Here is a 22,284-nt window from a genome sequence, read left to right on the forward strand (position 1 = left end):
GTGCTCTCCCTGTGTTTTCCTTGCATTTGATTTGGTGCTGCTGCTCAAAATCGGTTTCTGAAACCGTGCTTAAATAACGCTTCCTAAGGTTTGTGACGAAGAAGGTGGCTAGGCAAAAAGTCTGCATTAAAAGAAGCTTCCTGCTAACTATTTGGGTTAAAAACAACTTTCATGCGCTTTCGTGCTTCTTCAGAAGTTGTGCTCTGGCTTGTTCTTTGCCCCTCTCGCTGTAGACAGTGAAAATAAAGCAGGCAACAATCCTGCAAAAATTCACCACAGGCTGAATTTTATTACCCTATTTGCACAGTCAAGGCTGCAGTTCCTGTTTGGTTCCAGTCAATCTTTTTTTTTTTTTTTTTTTGCACCAGCGCACATTGAAGTGTTGCCTGTAAACAATGCAACTGAATGTGTGCATGAGCTTAAAAAATAATGCTGTTTTTTAGGAATTAATAGCAATATCAGCTGGGAACCTCTGAGGTGCACACGTCAGGGGTGCAGCTAGGGCGCACGCAAAGTCGCGGCGCATGGCAGGCTCGCTCGGGGCAGCCAAGGACGGGCCGGCCGGCAGCCCACGTGCGGGCAGAGCTGCCAGGGCGCTGCTCGTGCAGGAGGGTAGCCCAGAAAGAGGAATAATCTGAGATTCCCAGTCGTTCAGAAGGCTCCGCGGCTGGTTTTTGGCCGGGGAGCGCTGACCTCTGAAAGACTGAAGCGCCGTCTCCGCAGCTGTAGCCCAAAGGCTTAATAGCCCTAATTGGATATTCAATGTGGCTAAAACTCTCATGATTTGATCACATGTCTTTCATTAACTTTCTTTCTTTCCTTCTCTCTTGGATTACTCGTGCAGCCTCCCTAGGAGCGGCTCCTGTCGCGCTGCGTCCCCGCAGAGAGAGCAGAGCGCCCGCTGCTGCCACCATGTTCTGCTCCCCAGTGCGGCAGGGTGCGGGGGACAAGATGGCTCCCGGAGGGTGCGGCGGGGGACAAGATGGCTCCTGGAGGGCCTGTGGCCCTCAGCCAAGATGGCTGCTGGAGCCTGTGGCGGCCCTGTGAAGCGAGGCAGCTGGCCTGGAGAGAGGAGGCAAAATAAAAGTTATTAGGGCACTTGGGCGCCCGGCGGGGTGCGTGAGCGGGCAGCCTGGCGCCAGGAGCAGCAGCTCCCCAGCGGGAAATCCCAAGCAGCAGCTGAGGGAAGGGGACCGGGGAGGCCGGCGTGAGGGAAAACGGCCCTTCCAAGCTGTGCCTCGAACCCAGTGTGGGCCTGCAGCCATAGCTCGGCAGCTGTTTCTCCATGTTTATTGTGCTGAGGAAAGCTCGCCGGTTTGTCCCGCTCAGTGATTCCCTGCCAGGTAAGCGGCAGCTCCGTCGGAGCCAGGGTGCGGCTTCCCGGCCGGCCAGCCACACTGATCCGGGGTGGCCCCGGGAGGCTGACGGGGTCGGGGCGAGCATCCTTCCCCCTCTGGCCACCACCGTGCGCGGCCTGAGCGGCCATGGGGGCTCGGGGGTGACCTCCCTCTGTGGGAGGCTCCATGCGGGCTGGAGCTGGCAGCAGCCAGAGACGGGGGCTTGGGCTAATTTCGGGATAGCCGCGCCTGTTTTGGCCGGGCTGAGTCTAACGCCGGAAGCTTCCAGCCACGGAAGAGGGCAGAAACATTTCCATGAGGGGTATTCCTGGGAGCCGTGGCGAGGCACTGGTAGGACTTTGCAACATATGGATTTCATGCAAGTGTGCGAGTGTGTGTGTGTGTTCAGGGAAGTGGTAGATCAAATAGCTTCTCGCTGGATTTGCTAGAAAACATTTAAAGCTTGATGGGGATGTTCTGGTCAGGATCTGTGAATGGGGTAGGTGGAAGAACAATGGCATGTTTGGAAGCCAAGTGTTTCCAGTGACATTCCCGTGCCCTCTGCTTGATCATTGAAGCATGCTAAGTTTTGTGGTTTATGTCAAAAGAGCTCCATGCCGAAAAGCCAGATGAGACTTGCATGGAAGGAGTTTCTTGGCAGCCCAGAGCCCAGGGGATGATATGAGTTGGTTGTCCCTGCCCAGCGCAGTGGAGCTGTGGGTATTTCCCAGAATTGGATCAAGGGCTTCCAGCCGTGTAGCCCAATTGAACTCGGCCTCCCCGGGGATAAGGGGCTGGTTTGAACTGTGTCCTGCCATGGGAAGGGGGGAAACGCAGCTGAGGGAGGAATCCAGCCTGCTGCTTCCGCTGCCACCAGAGGGAAGGGGGGAGCAGGGATGGTGACTGTTGCTTTTGGGCAGCCGCCACCATTCTTCATTGCCTTCTGCAGCAGAAGTCGCCATCCCTCATGCCCTAATGAATGTGGGTATCATGCAGTAGCAGGAGCTGCCTGCCTGGCTTTTCAGGTGTCGGACCTGCCCACAGTAGTGTGGGGGGCCATGGCCACTGTTTTCATGTGTCATCTCCTTGCATTTGCCTGCCAGCAGCGGTGGAGCCTGCAGAGCAGATGACTGCCTGATCTGCTGAAGTCTGGTACTGTCTGTCCTTAGATGGTTTATTAATGGAGCGTGACCAGATGGGGCCAGTTTGAAGCAAGCTGATGGTATTCGGAGTGCCTTAACCGGGGCTGAGTCGGACCCATGGAGTCAAGCAGGATACGTTCTCATGTAAGACCACAGTGATTGATCTGTACACAGGCTTGTCTGAGGATATTATAGGCTGACACCTTGGGATGAAGGAGGCAAGTATACTCCCTAATACACAGGGAGAAGTTAAGAGTATACGCAAAAACTGACATTGCCTCAAGTGTACATGCTGTTGTCAGCCTATTGGGGTAGTGGAGTTGTCAGACAGCTCACCACTAATGGGTGCCATCTCTGGTTACCTTGAGATAGTTGGCTTCTCTGCTGATGATCTGCTCGTTTCTTAGTCGCAGCTTTTGTGCCAGAGATAACCTCCCCTTTTTTTTACCTTTTCAGTAGTTCAGTTAACTGAACTGGGATATAATAATGGGAAACCCACAGCTCTTGGTGTGTTCCACTTCCCTCAGCTATCAGGTGTAGCTGAGGCTTTGAGCACAAGTCTTGAGCCTGTGTGGAGACTGCTGAACTGAACAGAGAGGCGAGAGGGTCCTCTCGGACCCATGGGGCAGTTACTGGAAACCAAGAGAGAGTTAAAAGGAATAATGCTTTCAGAGAGGAGCCTGTCCCAGAAACTGGTTGGAGAGAGGTGGGAGAGGCATCCAAGACAAGTGACGGTGTCTTGGGGAAGTAAGGGCTTGAAGGACTGTCATGGACTGGGCATTCCCTTGCAGTGTCTTTTTTTTTTTTTTTCCATAGATGGTGTCTCAGAATGGTGAGCTGGCAACAAGTGACCTCTGATCAGTGGCCTAAAACCTAGGGATGGAAGATGAAAGGTTTTTTGTCCAGGCCAGGAGGAGGTTAGGACAATGTTGCTGGTGGTCTGTTTAGAGATTGAGGAGACCAGGAGGGTTTACAAAGTTTTATTCCCTGCTAGCCTGGAACTTCTCTTCTTCTTCCCCTTTAAGTCCTCTTAGCCAGTGCTTCCATTACCCATGGCTTATACCATATCCTTCTCTTTCTAACTCCCTGCAATAACAAAAGAGCAATCCGCCCATTCCTTAAATCAATACCGAGTGTAAGAAACAGTCTGTGAAGGAAGCAGCCTGGCCCTTCAACCTTGTGTTACCAAACTTGTTTGCCAGCGTGCAGCATTTGGCATCCAGTCATCCCGCTGGCTTGTCTTCCAGGAGCCCAGACACTGTGGTCCCCAGTTCCCAAGACTGTCGCTTTTTGTTCAGGCTGGTGGTACGAAATAACTCTCTTCCTGTATCCTCTGATGCCTTGGTTAAGCCTTGTGCAGTTTGTTTTGAATTTCCTTTGCACTGATGTGGAAATAACTGGGTTTGACCCTTTCAAATGCAACTGTGATTTATAGCAGGATCACCTGAACCCACCCAGTATGCTTTCACAGTGATATCTGATTTTGCTTGTTCTGTCCAGCCTTCTTTGCAGTGAGTCAGACATCTCTGAGCAATCCCATCTGCGTTCTGGCTTTCACTCCCAGGAAGTGAGAGACCAAAGGAGGCTCCCCCTCAGCTCACCCCAAGGCTTTGAGTGTGAACTTAGCTTAAGGGAATGTCTGTTCTGGTCTCCTTTCTTCTCCCCCATGTAATACACTGAAAGGAATTGACCTTGCTTATTTGGACAGGAGTAAGCCTTATTGCAAAAAGTCAGTTTTCTTCAGCTTAAACAATGCAATGTTTAATAGCCCTTGAATGGTCCAAGTGTCAGCTCAGCTGCAGTGCCAGCTTTACAGGTACCAACTGAATCAAGTCAGCTACCTCTCCAAGGATTTGGTGGCTTTTTTTCTTCTCTCCTTTCCCTTTTCCTGAGTCCCGCTAATGAGAACTTCTGGGTGGACACTGAAAACTATATATAAATGTGTCTGTGCTACTAACCAAATATTTCTCAATCTAATTTGGTAGAGCTTCCTTTGGCAAAAGCTCAGATGGCAGTTGCATGCTTCTTTTTGTGATAGCTTTCATAAACAGCTGTAATGAAAACAGCTGCATTTCTTTGATGCTGCATGTAGGAGCCTTGTAGGATCCTGCACACTCATTACAGAGAGCCTCAGAACTGGATTTCAGACACTGGCACATAAAAATCTATGGAGGGGTTTCCCATTAGCCTCTGTGAGGTTTGGCTGAAGTTATGTGGATGTTGCCCACAAGAAAAGACCGACTCTCCCTCTCTCTTAATGAGGCCTTTTGCTGTAATACTGGCTGGTGCTTTCACTGTTCAATTATTTTGGCCCGCCAGTCTCAGGGCTTGTGGGCCAGGCAGGTATTTTTCCAGCATTCACTTAAAAAAACACTTACTTTTTTCTCTTCCTTGCCCAGGGAGTCTCTTTAGTCTCTTCTGTATTTCTGTGATTCACTTACCCATGTGGTTAACTCAGGACAACTCACTTGTAGTGACTAACACTGTTTTGCAGTGTGAGATCCCTAAACCTTTGTGACCGTAAGTCATTTGAGCACAGAATGGGGTTTGCCCTAGCATGAAAATAAACATGGAGGGAAGGGTATCACAGGAACATACAGAGGGGAGGCTGCTGCCGTTGGGAGCTTTGCAGAAGGGGAAGAGGCACAGGGATGTTAGACGGGCACAGGGATGTTAGAGGTGCAGTATATCTGTGGCACCCGCTGCTTAGGTAAAGCGGTATTTACTGACTTTCTATCTAGCCACCAGCCTGGTGTTTCCAGATGGGTATTTCTGCTGATCCTGTGGGCCTGCAAGTGGCAGAGGCTTTTTTCTGTGTCTCCGCAGGGGAAATGATGAGACCAAGATGCGCAGGTTGGGTTCCTGAGGTGCAGTCCCTCTGGCAGTGGATGAGAAGCTGGATGCTTCATAGCTGCCTGCTGTCCTATAAAATAAGGGCTGTGGTTTTTAGTGCCTTTTTAGTGCCCTGATGACTGTGTGGAAAATGAATATATACAACTGGCTCTTGCAGTGCTACGGAGACACATTATTTGCCTAGGAGAGGTGGAGACTTCAGGTCAAATGAGTTACTGCCCTGGTTTGTGACAGGGGCTCTTGGATGCTGGAATAACTTGCATAAAACTTATATTAAAGTTTTTCCTTTGAGATACAGTGCCTGTCTCTCTCTCTGACCATACCAAATATACAAAATACTGTTGAAGTTAGCTATCGGGATTTGTATAAATCTGTGCTGTATTGCTGGTTAAAAAGTTCCAAATGAAGGAGAATGTTCAAGACCTTTAACCAAAATATAGAAGCACTTAGCCCACAATCTCAGAAACATGGTAGCTGTATGCTTTCATACTGTTGCTTGTAAACAAATGACTTGGGTTGGGTGTTTCTACCACATGAGGAATTTGAGTATGCACGTATAGTTACAGGAATTCTGCCAAAGCAGATTTAATACTCCTATGTATGCAAAAACACTGTGGTCTTGGAAGAAGCAGATGCCAGAGCAGAGCAGTTATGAGAGCAAGGTTAGGTTGCATCACAGGTTTCAAGAGGTTAGTTCAATTTCAGTAACTAGAATAGACATCATATTTGCATCATTGTGGAAAATACTGGGTTTTTTTTTTCAGCAAGTTGATGTGATCTGGATACTGGACTCACGGCAGGTCTCTGAGGAATGCTGCTCTTGGGCTAACTTAAGATTTTATCGTTTGCCCCTGTCACCAATCACAGCTATCCCAAGAGTTTGATATGACATAATATACAGGGTTTCTTCTTGATTAACCAAAAGGATGCATCTTGCTGTAATTATCCTACCTCATTTAGCATTTAGAGGCCACTTACACATTTCCGCAGGTATTGGCTGTCTCAGCTCTGTGTTCAGTCACTCCACTGCTGTATCCCTCCAGGCAGTGCGACTGTCTCTCAGCCCTTGCTGTCATAGCGTTGATTCACCCACTGATTCCCCACCCATTCTGTCTCTTCCCTCACCCTGGACCTTCTCACACGTTCATTAGGAGAATGCCTTTGCCTGGATACTGGCATAATTCCACTCCCCTCCCATAGGGCCACCAGGAGGGATAACAGGTCCTTGCTGAGGGGGTGTTTGTGCTCCTACCCATGCCACAGGGATGGAGCAAGTGCTTCTCTGAGGGAAAGGCTGCAGCAAAGATGTAACATGTCTCAGCTCTGCCTGGCCTGCCCATCAGCATGCTTACTGGTGACTAACCCCCACCACCATGGGAACATTGGCCCTGGTGGTCACAGGGCATAGGGCAAGAGGGAGGAGAGCTTAGGGAAAGGGGACACGGGAAGGGATGGGGAACTGGAAGAAAGGAGGGGAGCAAGGGCTGCAACCCCGGTTGGGCTGTGGGGCAGGTTTATGCAGTGCTGCTCTGCATGTCCTAAGGTGGAGAGAGAGCTGGGGTTTTGCCTTGGACTTAAGCCAAGCATGTGTGCATGCTGCCTGCCCTGTTCTAACGAACACTAGGTAGCACTACCTGTGGCAGGGCAAACAGGTATTTTTATCACTTCTTTTTTTTTCCTTTTTTATTTGTTTGAAGTTTGATATTTTTTTTAGGTGATTGTGAAGTTAGCTATAGCTCACAGGGAAGCCTAGAATGAAGGTTGAGTTTGAGTTTGTGTGTGTGTGGATGTGTCTATTTTGCTTCTCTATCTCTCATCCCATCCTGTTCTGCGATATAAAGTTGTTCTCTCACTCCCACCCCCCAATAAACCCTTCCACCTATTGTTTTTTTCTACTCCCTCCCTCATTTCACCACTGATTTATAAAAAGCTGCTTATTGGTTTCTGGTGCTTTCTAGGGGAAGAGGCCCATTGCCTACACAAAGGTGTCTAGTGCCATCGTAGATGTCCTTTTGGAGCAGAAACTGGAGGCTAGGCAGAGGCAAGATCCTGTGGGATATCTTGTCTGCCCTGTTCAGGTGTCTCAGATGCACCAAGGTGTCTCGAATGGCACCAGCCACCTACATAGGCAGCGGGATCCATCCCCAGTGTACGTGTCTGCATGGAAGTCTCTATACCTGATGGAGTCTCACCTGCAGCCTTGTTAAGGGAGCATAACAGTGTGACTCTTGGGGGAGTATCCCTTCTTTAAGTGGACAGCAGGAGCCACGCACCACTTCACATAAGTGTAGTGTGAGTGACCTTTAATGGTCTGATCAGACCCCCTGGGCTTCTGGTTCCCCACGTGTCCAAGGGGGTGGAACACAGGTTAGGGCTGGATGTCCTACAGAGCTTCTTTCCCAGCAGGAAGCGAGCTCCTGTGACTCCCAAAGTGGGACAGCTAATCAAACCCCGTGTTCTCATGAGGCACATGACATTTCAAGGAAATAGGAGACATCATGTGAATTTTGGAGTACTCAAGATAGTCGGTCTTCAAACAAAAAGGCTTTTAAAGAGTCAAATGGCCCAACTGAATGAGGTCAGTAGCCTGGAGCTCTGACAAGGGTGAATTCTGCTCCTTTCATCCCACCCCTCCATACAGGGGGCTAATTGATTCTGCGGCTTGCATTGAGTTTGTCCATCCTCAGCTCTTCAGCCAAGCTTCAGCCCTCCATGGTGCTTGTTTTCTGAGTGTTTGCTCTGATTGTTTTATTGACTTCTGGAAGCCAGCTTATATATAAGGGTGAGGAGCAGGGAACAGCGCTGAGGAAGACCCACCAGAGGTGAGCACAACAAAGAGGAATTTGGGCTGAATCTTTCCTCAAGATCCTACTAACTATGAGAAGATGGTCTCCTAGACCATCTCCTTCTATATCCATCCTGTGTGTAGGAGCACTGAGTATACRTTCTGGTGATGTATTTTGACTCTCCTAGACTACAAAGAAAGGGGGTAAGGATTATACAGGGGAGGAAAGAAAGATGTTCATTCCTGACAGGAGAACCTCTAACTTCTGGTTCTCCTGAGGTAGGACAGGGAATAGGGTGCTTATACTTTGCACTCATGGAAGACGAGAATATTGCTGTGAATGTAATTTTTGTCATAATCTCCCTTGCTGGCCAGCCTGTCTGGTACTTTCTACACTCCACCTACCTATGTGTTGCCCTTGCCATAACACTCCCCTTCCGGCAATATCCATTTGCACTCAGCAAGCAGTTAAGTTTCTTTGGGGATTTTAGTTTCTTTTGGGATCTACTTGAAGTGACATCTGAAATGGTTATGTTTCTGTGATGCTGTGAAAAGCACCTTAATGGGAGCAGACTGTGGTCTTGAAGCCTTGTGAATGGACAGCAAATTTGGCCTGTAAAGAGAAAGGACCTCAGCAGGCTTGGCCAACTCCTCACCAGTCACCCAAGCGACTTTCCTCTGCATTGGTGGAGTAACACTGTGGCTTTGTGCTGCTGTGGATATGACCTGTAGCCAGCAACTGAAGCTAGCATTTGTGAAACCAGTGTGTGAACATGCCTTGTGATCAGAAGCCAAGCACGCTGCATTCCCTAAACAGCCTCCACCACTTGAGCACTGTTGTGCCGAGGAAGGGTTGTCTCGCTCCCTGCCTGCCTTAGGCTTGGCTGGGAAAAAATATGGCAACGGAGATGGGGGAGGGCTGCGGTGCTGTGCAGCTGCCAGGAAATCTGAACCCTCCAGGCAGGTCTTAGCTCAAACCAAGGTTGCTATGGATGCTCCAGCTCAGCCTACTACCAGCTTTCTCCCTGTCATGTGGTCTAGTATATCAGCTGTGTCACCTGCAGTATGATCCTGAATCTTCTTTGGATATCAAGATACTTTAGGGCTGGGTAAGTAGTGTGCACGCAGAAAGAGACATAGAAGGCCTCTGGCACCTGGAGCGCTCATGCTGGTGAGAGGGGGTGTGTTTTATTTGTTTTCTTAGCGATGAAATGGGAGAGGGTCTTTAGGAATAGGTCTACTTCCTACTTTTTTGCTTGCTCTATAAAAATCCTCATGCAGTCTCTCCTATTTGTTAATGATGGAGGTACCCTGCTCCGCAGATATATTTTACATTGAGTAAGTCTTGGAGAAAGGAGTTGGAGACAATCTCAGGAGCGGAACCTGCTGACTCCCACCTGCGTGTTTTAAGAGTCAYGCTCCATCTTGTGCTGCTTGTGATGCAAGGAATGGTTCAAGTTATGCTAAAAGCCCAGCCCAAATTCAGCAGAAAATAAACCTGCCCAGCTCCTGGTCTTGTGACATGGTCTTGTGAAGTGAGGTAGGTTTGAAAGCCTGAGGAAGAAAACTAATTGAGGCATCTCATTTGCTAGGTAAGTGCCGTAAGCACAGGGCTAGCATGCAAAAGAAGAGGCTTTGTCCGAAGGGGCTGGTGGAGGAGGGACTCCTGTACTCCCTCAGTGAGGAACACCAGCAGTTTGGATAAATGAATATGCTTGGTGTTCCCTACAGGCTTCCTGCTCCTGATGCAGGGTGGTAGCTTTTTAATGTGCTCCACATCGTAAAACTTAATGTGTGATCTTGGGTTTTAGTTCACACTCTTAGATGAGGCAGCTGCCTCCCTTCCTTAATGCAGTCACTGCACTAGCAACCAGGGAACACCAAGTGCTGTACTGAATCCAGCCTGTGCCACTCACCTTTTTCTGTGCTGTCACTCAAAATGACTGCTCTGCATTAGCATGATCTAGACCTCTGCTAAGTTCTCCCAAACCTCTCTAGGCCAGTTCTACACACTATCCCTAGACAAAGCAAACATACACCCCCCAAAAAGGTGCTTGAATCACAAGTGATGCTTATGGGTCCTTCTGACATTGCTTACAAATCATAGGAAGTACTTCAAATTGAAGCCCTCAGGCAGAGTGAAATACTGTATTGCCTGTAGGGCACACCTTATCGTCAGTGTTGCCCATGGACTAATGAAAGTTTGGGATCACTTCTAGCATTACCAGTAGCTTCACAAGATGTGAATCTTTGTGCTAACAAACTGACAAAAGTCCCTATGCTGTTGTAGCTCAGGGACCAGCACTGGGAAACCAGAGATCAGATACAGTAAGCATATGTGTAGAAAAACAAAGACATTTTCAGTTTGCTGGTTAATTTGATATTTTCTTTCTTTCCTCAAGCAGCAAGTTTCCTCAAGAGCTACAAAACCACTGAACAAAGCCATAAAGCATTATCTGCTGCTGTCAGGTTACATGGTGAACAGTCACTGCTCTCTGTAAAGTTCAGCATTTTGGAAAAGCAGAAGTTAAAGATGGGGCTCTAAACTGACTGTAATCTTTCAGTAGCGAATTACCTTTCTGTAGAGTATTGGGTTTTCTCCCCAGATGCGTGACTTAAATGTAACTTTTGATTTTAATGTTCAGCCACTGAGTCTTAAAATGCTTTTGCAATTCTTCCCTCGTCTTTACTTCCCTGTTTACCCATTTTCCTAGTTACCAGTGTGTTGAACATCAAATATAGAACAAAACTGATGGACAGATCAGCTCACTTACCAGGCTACTACACAGAGTCATACACATCTCTTCAAAATACCTGTTTCTTAGAGCAGAGGGCAAGGGGAAGAAGAGTGACAAGTCAGTCTCAATCTCAGTCAGCACTGTAAAACATCTAGTTTCTGCCACCAGAAACTTCACTCTTCCCATTTATCTGACAAAAGAGTATCAGTGGATCTAGCAGGCAGCAATAGAGGTAATATTGCTGCTGTTCTGTCCATAAGGAGCCACTTAGTTGGGTCAGTTTAACACCAGAAGCACACCCTCTCTCCATGCTGTTGGAGACCACTTCTCCCCACACCTTATGCTAAAAATGGTCCTTTGAAAAAATCCTGGTCAGCAATAAAAAACCCAGTGGATGCAATGATGACATGGGCAGCTAATAGTTCTAGCCCTCTCAAACACGCRAGAACTCATTCTGGTCCCAGCTGTCTAGGAAGAGACTACAGTGAAGCTAAAGCCTGAACAATCAGCTTGTAGACATTCTTAGTAGGCTGAACATGAAGGTTTAGCTGCTCAGGAATGGCCTCTAGAAGCTTAAATGACCTAATACAGGGTTCCTAAATAATCATCTGATTCTCACCTGAACACTGAAGTAGAAACGAGTGCCTTTTCAAAGTTGAGCTCCATAAGATAGTAGAAAAGTCATGTAACCGAGAATATAAAGAATAGCTGGTTTCCTACAGGAAAAACACAAGACCAGATATATTTCACACAGTGTTATTCACACATTTTCATTTTGTTTTTTACAGTATATACATGTGAACATTACATTATTCAATATTAGTCACCTGGAGTCAAACCTAATCAAACTGGTCCAAAAACAATCTATATCAAAAAGCGATACTTGAGCAAAAAGTCTAGTGGTTCTACCCAAACCCTAAAATAGTTGGAAGGAAAAAAAACAGTGATTATGTTCCTGTACATCATTTGTGCAGAATGATTTTAGGAAAGTGAGTGGAAGATTACGTTCAAGGTACTGAGAGCACAAAGGATGATAAGTTATAGGACTGTTTAATCCAACTATGGCATGTGTGCTACCGGGACAAAGTACTGAGACATTATCAGCTTCTGCTTGGACATCCAAAAGTCCAATTTAATATATTACACATTGAAAATATGCCAGCTTTGTGGATTAATAACATACAGCACTTGTACACAGGATAAAAATATTAAGAATTAACATTTCCAAGAAAGTGCCTCAAAAGTCATCTTATGTGTGACTATGGGAAAACTCTTGTTCCAATGACAGGGCTCGTACCTCTACGGAGAGGAGTTTCGTGAACTTGGCAATTAGAATTGTGCTTATTAAAGATAATTAGGCCTACTGCATCACTATGCAGCTATTAAATGACAGATTCAGAAACTAAGGTAGGCCAGAAAAAAAACTTGCCCATTTGCCTCTCTGTTAATGAGTTAACGCTACCATAAAAGAAAGAGTAGCCTTTAAGATGTATGCTTTAAAAGGACTTAATGTAAATCTGATATAAACAGTAACATGACAGAATCCCTTATTAAGTTTATACCACTACTAGTTCTCCTTGTCAGAGCCCTATCATAACAGCCTTTTACTTGATCAATGTTCAAGACATTGCAGTCAACATATCTTGTTGATCAAAACTTTAGGTTATGCCATCAAAATGAATGTTTTACACAAAATACTTGCTTCAACAACATACAAAGCACTTCCTTTATCTTTCAGAAACTGAATATACAAAGTAAGCTTTTTCCAAAATATTTCCATAGGCAAAGAATTAAAAAGGATTTTAATTATACACATATGGTCACAATTCTGCCTTAAAAAGATCATTGGGAAATGTACATAAGGCCGCTTGTAAATGTACATCATCTTTATGTTACTGTTACAATGTCATATGTCCAGAGAAAAAAATTGACAGTATCATACATATTTGCTTTACGTTGGGAGTAGGCTATTCAAAAATACAGTACTCTTCTGTACAAAAAAATCATGCCACATTTATTAAGATGGAAGAAGCATTGGTTTCTGTGATAACCAAATATTTCAGTCCATTTCTTTCTTACTATGCTTATTATCCCGACTTAAAATTTGAACAGATTCATTTCCCAAAGTGTCCATATTAACAGAATCAACAGCTATGTTATAAACAAAACATAATGTTTCTCACAATAGATAAAAAGAAAGCCGGTTCATATTTCTGAAACCATATAAAGATAGAATTTAAAAAAATCACTCTTGATTTGCTGAAATAAATTTACATTATACAACACTATATGCCAGGAGAAAAGGGAATGGGGATATGAATATACACTAAAATGCAAATTTTTGTCCCAAAAAGGGGTAAAACAAATTACATTTACAGCATGAAGGTTTACAAATGTACATCTGTACAACCAAGGTAAGCATCACTACTAAATTAGCAAGGCTTGTAATAAACATCGAAACAAGAGATTTGTTTTCAAACTGTAAACTTACACCTATTAACTACACGTATACAATGCATATATTTATAGGAAGCAAAAAAGCTATCTGAATATTTAATCAATCATGCTTAAATGTTGAGCTATCAAGTTTACTTTTCAGTGGCCCCTTTTCTCTTCATCAATACCTATTTTTCGCATCTACAGTGAGAAAGCAAAATAAATGCTCAACACTTTCAAATCCTTACAATTCTATATGCAAAATAAAAAAATACAAATCTCTACTCTTCCTGCATTGTAAAACTGACTGTAAAGTTAATACAGGGTTCACTTCTTTTCCAACAGTGTACTTTACTGAGTGGAAGTACCACCATGATTTTATTCCTCTACCTTGTACAACAATTAAATATATAAGTATATACAGCACTTTTATTTTTAATACATTGCTAGAGAAAACCTTAGGGCACCATTAAAAAAAAAAAAAGTGTCCACAGCAAGTGATGAAAGCTACTCTTTTAAAGTTTCCATTGTTTTGTTATTCCCTATTTTAATTTGCTGTGCCCTGTTTATTATTTGGGTAGTATGTTGTGAACCACCAAAATACAACTTAACTTTTCAACATGTTAAATAATGTTTATGCAGCTGATCAATTTTAATCTGGTATAAAAGACTTCACACAAAAGGGAAAAGTAAGGATTAATTCTATATACAACTCTATAAACCTGTTGTGCTATGATGTTGGATAGACCTACCAGATTGCAAGCCAGTGTATTAAAAGAATACTGTACTTTTTCCCTTTAAAAACTATTTCAGTGACTTTACAAGGTAAAAATTTACAAAATATGTGACAGCTATTTTGATACAATTACATCATATACAGGCATTCTGTGCTTTGCCAGCCATCCAATCTGATAGGTCTCTGGATCAGGGCTGGAGATATTTTATAATTCACTCCCCCAAAATATACACAAGAATAAAAATTTTACAAATGGATGAACAAAGTCAATAAATAGATTTAAAAAAATCAGAACATTTATAGTTAAGTTGTATGTTTTGATCATTCACAATAAAATTTTTCTTCCATTCCCATTTCTGCTCATCTTCTACAGCATCCCATTTGGTGGTCCACCAATTGGCCCCAGATCAGCACTGTTCTTCAGGTAGTATTTTTCCAACTTAGCCAGAATGTGTTTGCCATAGGTATATTTACGCAGAGTTGTGATGTGGGGTCGAATCTGTAAGAAGAAACCCATTAGTTTTTTGGCAAAAACTGTAAGTCAAGTTTAAACTTGTAAACAACTGTATTGAAAAAATGATGAAAGCCTATATTTCCAAATTTTGGAAGTTTCTGGAAAGATTTAAAATATGATTTTGAACCACCAGACGACCCATGTACTTTTCACATTATAAGCATCTTGCTTCAAATGCTGGCTCTCCACTTTCATTTTGACTGTTACATTTCTCATTTAAAACAGATTGACTGTTGTGTTCCTTTAACAAACACCAGCAAGTGACAAAACCTGTATTACATGATGTAACCATGTCAGGTAAGAACCATCAAGAATGACACTTTCACATTTGACCTAATCTACCGAAGCAGGTAAGATCCTGCTGTCCAACTCCTACTACCTTCCCTGAACCTGAGCTAGAGCTTCTATATGGTTGCAGGGCACAGCAGTTCAGCAAACAGGCGCAGCGGAAAGCCAAGCCCCAAAACTAAGTTTTCCCACTGGAGCAGCCTGCTGAGTTTGCTCAGCCAGGAGAGTACTCTCTGCTAGACACAGGGGAAGGGAAGCAGCCCCTTGTGGGAGTGCCCTGTGGGTGACTGGGGGAAGCAGAGCTCCTGTAGGAATATACTGGGCCCTACATTAAATAGTGCAGGGAAATAACATTTTTAACTCCATCTGTGGATATTCTCAACTAGAAAATGGGCTCATATGTTAGCAAGTATGGAAGTCTTTTGTTTGAGAGTTACAGAATGGATTTATACCAGCAGCTAGCAAAAAGAAACCCATATTTCTTCTGCTGTTTTAATAAAGATTACATACTTTTAATATAAAAAAATGTAGTATTTTCACAGAAAAGCTGGCACAAAGAATACAAGACACAGCTTTTAAGACTTTTCTGCACATTTACGTTTTTAGTTTACAAGACAGTGCCCAGAGACCTGAATATATTCTGCTTGATGAAGTTCCATTGAAATTAAAGAACAAAAAGTGTTTATACATCTATTCAGTATTACAGAACTAGTGAGTTTTAAGTCTAAAGGGAAAGGGATTCTTACAGATTAATTAAAATAGAGATAAGAGAGAAGATTTCCCTGAGCCAGTGAAACTGTATATGAACATACCTTATGCATTATTATCTTCCGCTGAGCAGGTTCAGCCATATCAATCATCTTCTGAACAACATAGTTGGCATACTGGTCCTTCATCATGGTGTATAAGGCACTGTGAGGACCATCATTCTGGCAACAGACCTCATCAATAAGTAAAGCTCTTTCAGCACGAGAAGCATGAGTTACGCATTTTTCTACCACATTGCTGAAAAATAAGACAAATACATTGTGACTTAAGATGTAACATTCTTCTACAGTAGTAATTTTAAATTTATCTGAACAGTGCAAGTGTCTTAATACCACTGAAGAAGGTACTGTAAATGCATGAGGTCCTGATTTCCAAACTTTTTGTCTGTAATGACTGAGATGTAAGAAAGTTAAAAGGATTATACCCCCCTACTCATGTCAAAAACGAAACAACAAAGACCAAAAGAACAACAAAAAAAAAGTTCGCTGATACTTATCTTACAGGAGAGATTCTCCACTGGACCTATAGTAGATATACTGGACCTTGGGTTGCATATATTCTAGTACATCTATTTTGGTTATGGGCCCGTTTCAGACTGCAAACTGCAATCAAACAAAACTGAGAGAGAGCCAGATACGAGGCTTCCTGCTTTTTGGATAAAGGCACTTTCCTAGATCAGAAAATCTGTCAAACATTTCTTTTTGTAGACAAAATCTCTGACCTTCCAGACTCTCAAAAATAGGAAAGGCCAATTATTATAACCCAGCCACAAAGTGATTCTTGTCCTGAGCTTGTGCTTTGGAAATTAAGCAAGTTCCAAGGAGAGGAATATGAAGTTTTATATAGGTAGAGAAAAATAAAATCCAGACGAACTTACTAGTATCCATATATCAAAAAAACAACAACAACAACAAAAAAAAACCCACTGCCCCCCAAAATGTCACACTGCATTTCTACTTAATGTTGATGACAAAGCTAGTCTAAGTTATCCAGAATCAATTCTGAAGTATATTTTCATTAGAAACTAAGTTGCAAAATCTACATTTCAGCATAGTGTATTTGAAGCCTGAGTTTTAGGTCCTAATCTTAGGATAACTGAGGATTTCTACAATAGTCCTTCAGTGTCTTCATAGTGCATAAAACCTTTGTCAGGCTGAAACCCCACTTTCTGAAGCTAGCCTTTTTATGTTTGCAAACTGCTTGATTCAGCTGATAGAAAGCCAGGAAGTCCCAGCTTACCAGCAGTAGCACACTGAGCAAGTTCTAGGAGAGCTTTTCACCTGGCTCTGGGGATATCCCAGAGGGTGGGCTTCACATGCCCCTCCTTGGAGACTTGGAGCCAGTTCCCTGCAGACAGGGCCTGCACTTGTACAGAGTGAACAAAAAAACGTTCCATAAACCAACATAATATTGGTTGTTTTACTACAGAATGGTATTTCCCCTTTCCCTTCCCCAAATCTAGTATTTCACAGATGATAAAATATCACTACTGTTCATTTCTATAAAAATATGAAATTTCAGAAAGCAAGTTATACAAAGGAAAAAAAGTACTGTATCCTTTTTGTAGCATAATAAATAAATTCAATACCGCAACTTTAAAAGGTTAGTGAACCTTTAACATACGAAGGCTGTGCAATACCTGGCAAATTTGTGCTGACTCAGAGCTAGAACTTTTCCTCTTATTTCTGAAACTATTTTACTCTTGTCTTCAGGACGACCATGCTCCAGTACATGTTGAATAACGTAATTTCCGTATTGATCCTGAAAATAAGATGACTTCAATTTTCTTTTGTGTTCATACCAAGTAATCCATATAGCTTTTGTATATTTCTATAAACTTTCGAAGTACTACTTGCATGGATGTAAGGAAAATACAATCATGTCAACATTACAGAAACAAAGGGATGCAAAAAATAATGCATCAAGCATTACTTAATGGACTACAAAATTTAAGTCCAAAATGTAAATGATCTTGAAAAACAGAATTTTTCTAAAGAATTCCTTTTATGCTCTTAAAAAAAAGCCCTCAAAATTAAGACCACCATTCTCTAACAGCTGTAAGATCTTCCTGAATTTTGTTTCCCCAAGACAGATACTGTTACAAGAAACTACTCAGAAATAAATTAGACCTTGAAGTTAAAGCACAGTATAACTCTTGCCTTATGTGTGGAAATTCCTACTGAACACTAAGAATCCCTTTCTGTATCCCTTTGAAATCAATTGATTTGATTTCAAAGGCACTTATCCGTACCACTCATTTTGTTCATTCCAGAGCAAAACATGAAATCATGTTGCATAAGGTCTTTGGCCTTCATTTTGAAAAGATGACTTTTCCTCTGTGAGAATATGCAACACATGTTTTGGACAATGTATTTGTGTTTAGACATTGTTAGAAGTTACTGAAGGAGAACAGAGTGAATCAAGATAAACTACAAAAAGGTAGTCTTTGCAATAAAAAGCATATACTAATTCTGTGTGTTTACAATGCATATTCTAAGCTACAGCCAAAAGCTTATGAAAAAGGCTTTTTATATCTTCTTTACCTCCCAACTTCCAAATTCATTTTAATTAGAACTATGGGGGCGGGGGAAGAGACAAACGCATAAAAATTATTTCACAGACTAAGAAGTAGGAACAATAAAAATAATGTAAAAACAAAGTTCTACAATGCATAAAAAAATGAATTTATACACTAACCTGCACTAGCTGTTCTGTGTGTTGATGCAGTTCTTCTAGGATTGGCAAAGTCTGCTCAGCAGTACAGTGTTCCAGAATACGCTGAATTACTCTACAACCATATGGATGAGTTGAAAGTACAAATACCTTAAAATAGGATAGCAAACTGAAGTTAAACCAACTGAAATTTACAGGTGTACTAATAATTACCACATTCAAAACAGAACTGAATGTGCTACTTTTAATAAATAAATAAATAAATAAATAAATAAATAAATAAAAAATAAAATTGTTTTTCAAGTTCAATCTCCCTTAAAACTCAGGAAAAGATTACGATGGAAAATTCTCCGCTCCAGTAATCACACAACTGTCTAAGAATCCAAGTTCTCTCCTTTCATTTCTAGCCTACTTTGCTGCCAAAAAAAGACCTGAAAGTTTGATCAACTGTGACACCAGTCACACATGGCCTGATATTATGTACAAGGTTTGGTTGCCTTAGTTAAGCACTGTTCGCATTTCAAGCTTTCCTTTAAATTTTGTAGTTCATTTTAAAATTAAGTTTTAACTCTAGATTGACTTTTATAAAAAGGAGTTCAATTATTGCAGATTGCCACTAATTTCACATTCCAACATATTGCAACAGGGGACCTGCTGTAGAGATGAAGTTTGTAAATAAGTATTCAAAACATACAGTCAAGATGTTATTCCTTTTGCTTACTTCCCCAGAAGCCAGATTTGTCTTTCAGGGTTTAATTCAGAAGATTTAAGACTCAGTACTGGTCAGAATTGACCACAAAGAATCTTGACTGATTATATATAAGATCCAAATGATGCAGGCAGATAACAAAGATAAGTTGTTACTCAATAGTGCAAAAATGTACTATTTTTCATTTATGACTCTATATTAGTTTATATTTTATAAATATACATATATACAATTAATTGGAGTCATGGATAGATGTCCAGTCAGTAGTTACATTTTAGTCAAGGGGTTCTATTTATACACCTTTGAAACATTCACCCCATATACATTTTTTGATGTGAAAAGGAGACCTGACCCTAGACATCTTGGTATGCCATTTGTTGCTGTGCATAACAATAATTCTGGTATTGCTATTGGGTAAAACATGAGAGAATTATATTGTAGATTTTGTTCAGAAACACATGTGGCTAGCCATTAAAGTAGAATTTAGTAACACAGCCAAGTTAGTAAGATTTTTACAATTCTTCTTGAGACTATAAAGTATATGTTTGTCACAGAGTACTGAAATCTTAAACTGCAGTATACCGTCTAGCCTACAGCACAATATTAACCTTAAAATATAGCTGGGGGGGGGGGGGACTCCAACCTTAAATAAACAATAAAACCGCACATGCACTTAACACTAGCCCTGGTGTAGAGAACAGATGAACGCATTTCTTGGAAGTATTTCATTAATAACAGAAATTAACTGGGCAACACTGAAAGACAGACTTGCAAGATAAGCAATGAAAGAAAAGAAAAACAGCTTAATGAAAAAATACATGCTAGGTATCAGACACAACTTAGTTAATATATCAAAAATAGTAATGGTAAATTTGTAAAGAAAATCTGAATTGGTACATCACAAAATTCAAACGGAAAGCTTGGCCCTAAGCCAAATACTTCTATTATTGATATTCACAGCACATCCAGACAGGTTTTCCAGAGCCTCGTCTTCAACATACTCATCTTTTTACAGCATGTTAACTGTCTATTCAACAATTTTACCACTCTGTTCTGTTTCTATCCTGCTTAATACAAGCTGACAGGGAAGTGCTAAATGCGATTTTGTTTATACAAATGATAGAAGAAATGTCTGCAAGTCAAAGTAACTCCACAGAAAATGAACTGTTAACATTACCTGTCCTTTGAATGCATCAATGATGAACTGGAGCGACTGCGGCTGAACACACTCAATACATTTTTGTACAACATGGTTTCCATTTTGATCTTTCACACATTTCAGAACATGACCATCTAACTCTTTCACCATTTCATTCTGGAAAAAAAAGATCATCCTTGTCTTTATAGTGATTTTGCCTCAACAAAAATATCCCTTTTTAGCATAATTGTCCAATCATAACATTCATTGGTGGTCTACTTAGGTACCTTATGCATGTTAAAATTTAAAGACCTATTTTGTCCCCCAGAGTATATCGTAATGAAGGGAAAGATCAACAGTTTAAGTGAGAAAAGGTGGATGTAATGAAATAAAATAAAATAAAAAAATATTGTTCTAACTTACAATTACCTGCTGGTCAGGTGAGATAGACTCAAGTGCTTTCTGAATAACACGACAACCATACATCTGTAGGGCTAATGGCAGAACATGACCACGTATGCGTGTTGCTAGGGCTAACTTTTGATCCAGGCTTCCAAACTAAAAGAAAATAAATACGCTGTTAACAATGAAGACATACTGCAATATGTTGGGATTTATATGACTAAGAACTTTCATGATGTATTAAAAATTTACTGTGCCTTGCACATGATTTTTAATTTTGATGGGTATATTTACCAGAAACTTTTGTTCTCTAAATGCAGTATTTTATAATGCATACACACTCCACATTCCAGTAAAATACCTGCTATCAAATACGTCACCCTTAAAAGACAACGGAAAAATTCAAGTAGCTTATATTTGACTGTAAGACTATTCCACAAGAGCACAGACAGTCCGCAAGACCACATAATAATGTCCCTAACACCCTATTTGATTGTCTGTAAGAACAATGACCTACCTATTCAGACAAATGATACTAGACAAATTAATTACATCAGGTTATCTCAACATACCAATTCAAATTTATATTTTGATATATCAAATTTGTACTGGTCATTGTATCTTATATGTTATATACAGTAAGCAACCTGTAACTAAAAAAGATTTCAACCCCTAAAGCTGCTTCCTAGTAACTTCAAGTGACATGAAGGATCGTTCCTTACCATAAGCACTTTGGGAAATCTAGAAATACTTGGACTCTGCAGAGCAAAATCAAAGCGGTTTTGTACACTGGCTGAATTAGGGTATAGTTCAACTAACAGTTTTTCAGCAACAGCCAATAGCTGCCCATATGACACCCTCCACTCTGCTAGTACAACTATCTGCCCTGCTCCATGTTGCGGAAGCCGATTTGACTTAATTGTAACATATAATCCTGTCAGAGAGCTAGTTTCCAGCCTGATCAGTTCCCAGATCCTGTTCGCCAGGTCAGGCAAGCACCTGCGCTGGCACAATACAAGAGGCAACACAAAAATGAGCAGCTGGACAGCAGCAGCTTTTACACAGCACTGCTGAGAGCTGTCAAGCCCCACACCCTTCCTCACTGGAGGCTCCGAAGAAAGCTCAAGCAACCTATCCTTCCTACTTAAATAATGAACTAAGTTCCTTCCTTACTATACCTAACGGCTAATGTGTTTTTTCTTGGGAACTCTTCTGCAAAATTAAGATGAAACACACCAGATTGTCAACAACTATCTATCCTGAAGTCATGCAAAAAAACCAAACAAAAACAACAAAACAAAGAAAACAAAAAAACAGTAATAGATAATTTGAGTAAGGTCAAGAACTTATATACTGTAAATAAGCCATACCTTTTTTAGCACATATTCTGGTTTTGTAAAAGAATGTCAAGTTGGGGGGTGAGGGGGGTGGGGGGGAAAAAATCAAGTACATTTTTTAGTAGATTGCTCATTAAAAATTCCATTTCTATTTATAACAAACATCTTACTTCTTACTGGACGTTTTCCAGCTGCACCTTGTATCCTACTAGATATTATGATTCTGTCTTTGATTTAAAGTATACTGTGCTAAGTATCTTTTCTAGGTATAAATTTTTACAAGACACAGGCATTGCTTTTTCTTCTCACTGCAAGTTAGAATCTTATAGCTCTTTGATAAGGGTCTTCTTACCCCACCGCTTTCAAGAAAAACAAAGCTGTTTTAAATAATAATCTTACTAATACTGGATGCAGAAGTATCTCATGAC

At 41.7% G+C, this 22,284-nt stretch overlaps 1 protein-coding gene across 11 annotated transcripts in view; it reads right to left on the reverse strand.

Moving 5' to 3' along the window:
* Positions 1-11,595: 11,595 nt before the first annotated feature.
* The window catches only part of PUM2 (pumilio RNA binding family member 2), a 71,683-nt gene continuing 60,994 nt past the window's right edge, over positions 11,596-22,284 (reverse strand). For 7 of the 11 annotated variants that reach the window (XM_026066811.1, XM_026066773.1, XM_026066796.1 and 4 more), the window contains 6 exons: positions 20,541-20,675; positions 20,157-20,294; positions 18,295-18,420; positions 17,237-17,358; positions 15,642-15,834; positions 11,596-14,526 (listed from right to left, as the gene is read on the reverse strand). In XM_026066811.1, the coding sequence (XP_025922596.1) occupies positions 14,395-14,526; positions 15,642-15,834; positions 17,237-17,358; positions 18,295-18,420; positions 20,157-20,294; positions 20,541-20,675 (846 nt within the window). In that variant the 3' untranslated portion in view covers positions 11,596-14,394. Of the gene's footprint in view, positions 14,527-15,641; positions 15,835-17,236; positions 17,359-18,294; positions 18,421-20,156; positions 20,295-20,540; positions 20,676-22,284 lie in introns of those variants that run through there. The other 4 variants (XM_026066766.1, XM_026066758.1, XM_026066789.1 and 1 more) reach the window with 2 other exon arrangements.

Source organism: Apteryx rowi, unplaced genomic scaffold (assembly GCF_003343035.1).
Source record: "Apteryx rowi isolate R43461 unplaced genomic scaffold, aptRow1 scaffold_1032, whole genome shotgun sequence".
NCBI classification, from domain to species: domain Eukaryota; kingdom Metazoa; phylum Chordata; class Aves; order Apterygiformes; family Apterygidae; genus Apteryx; species Apteryx rowi.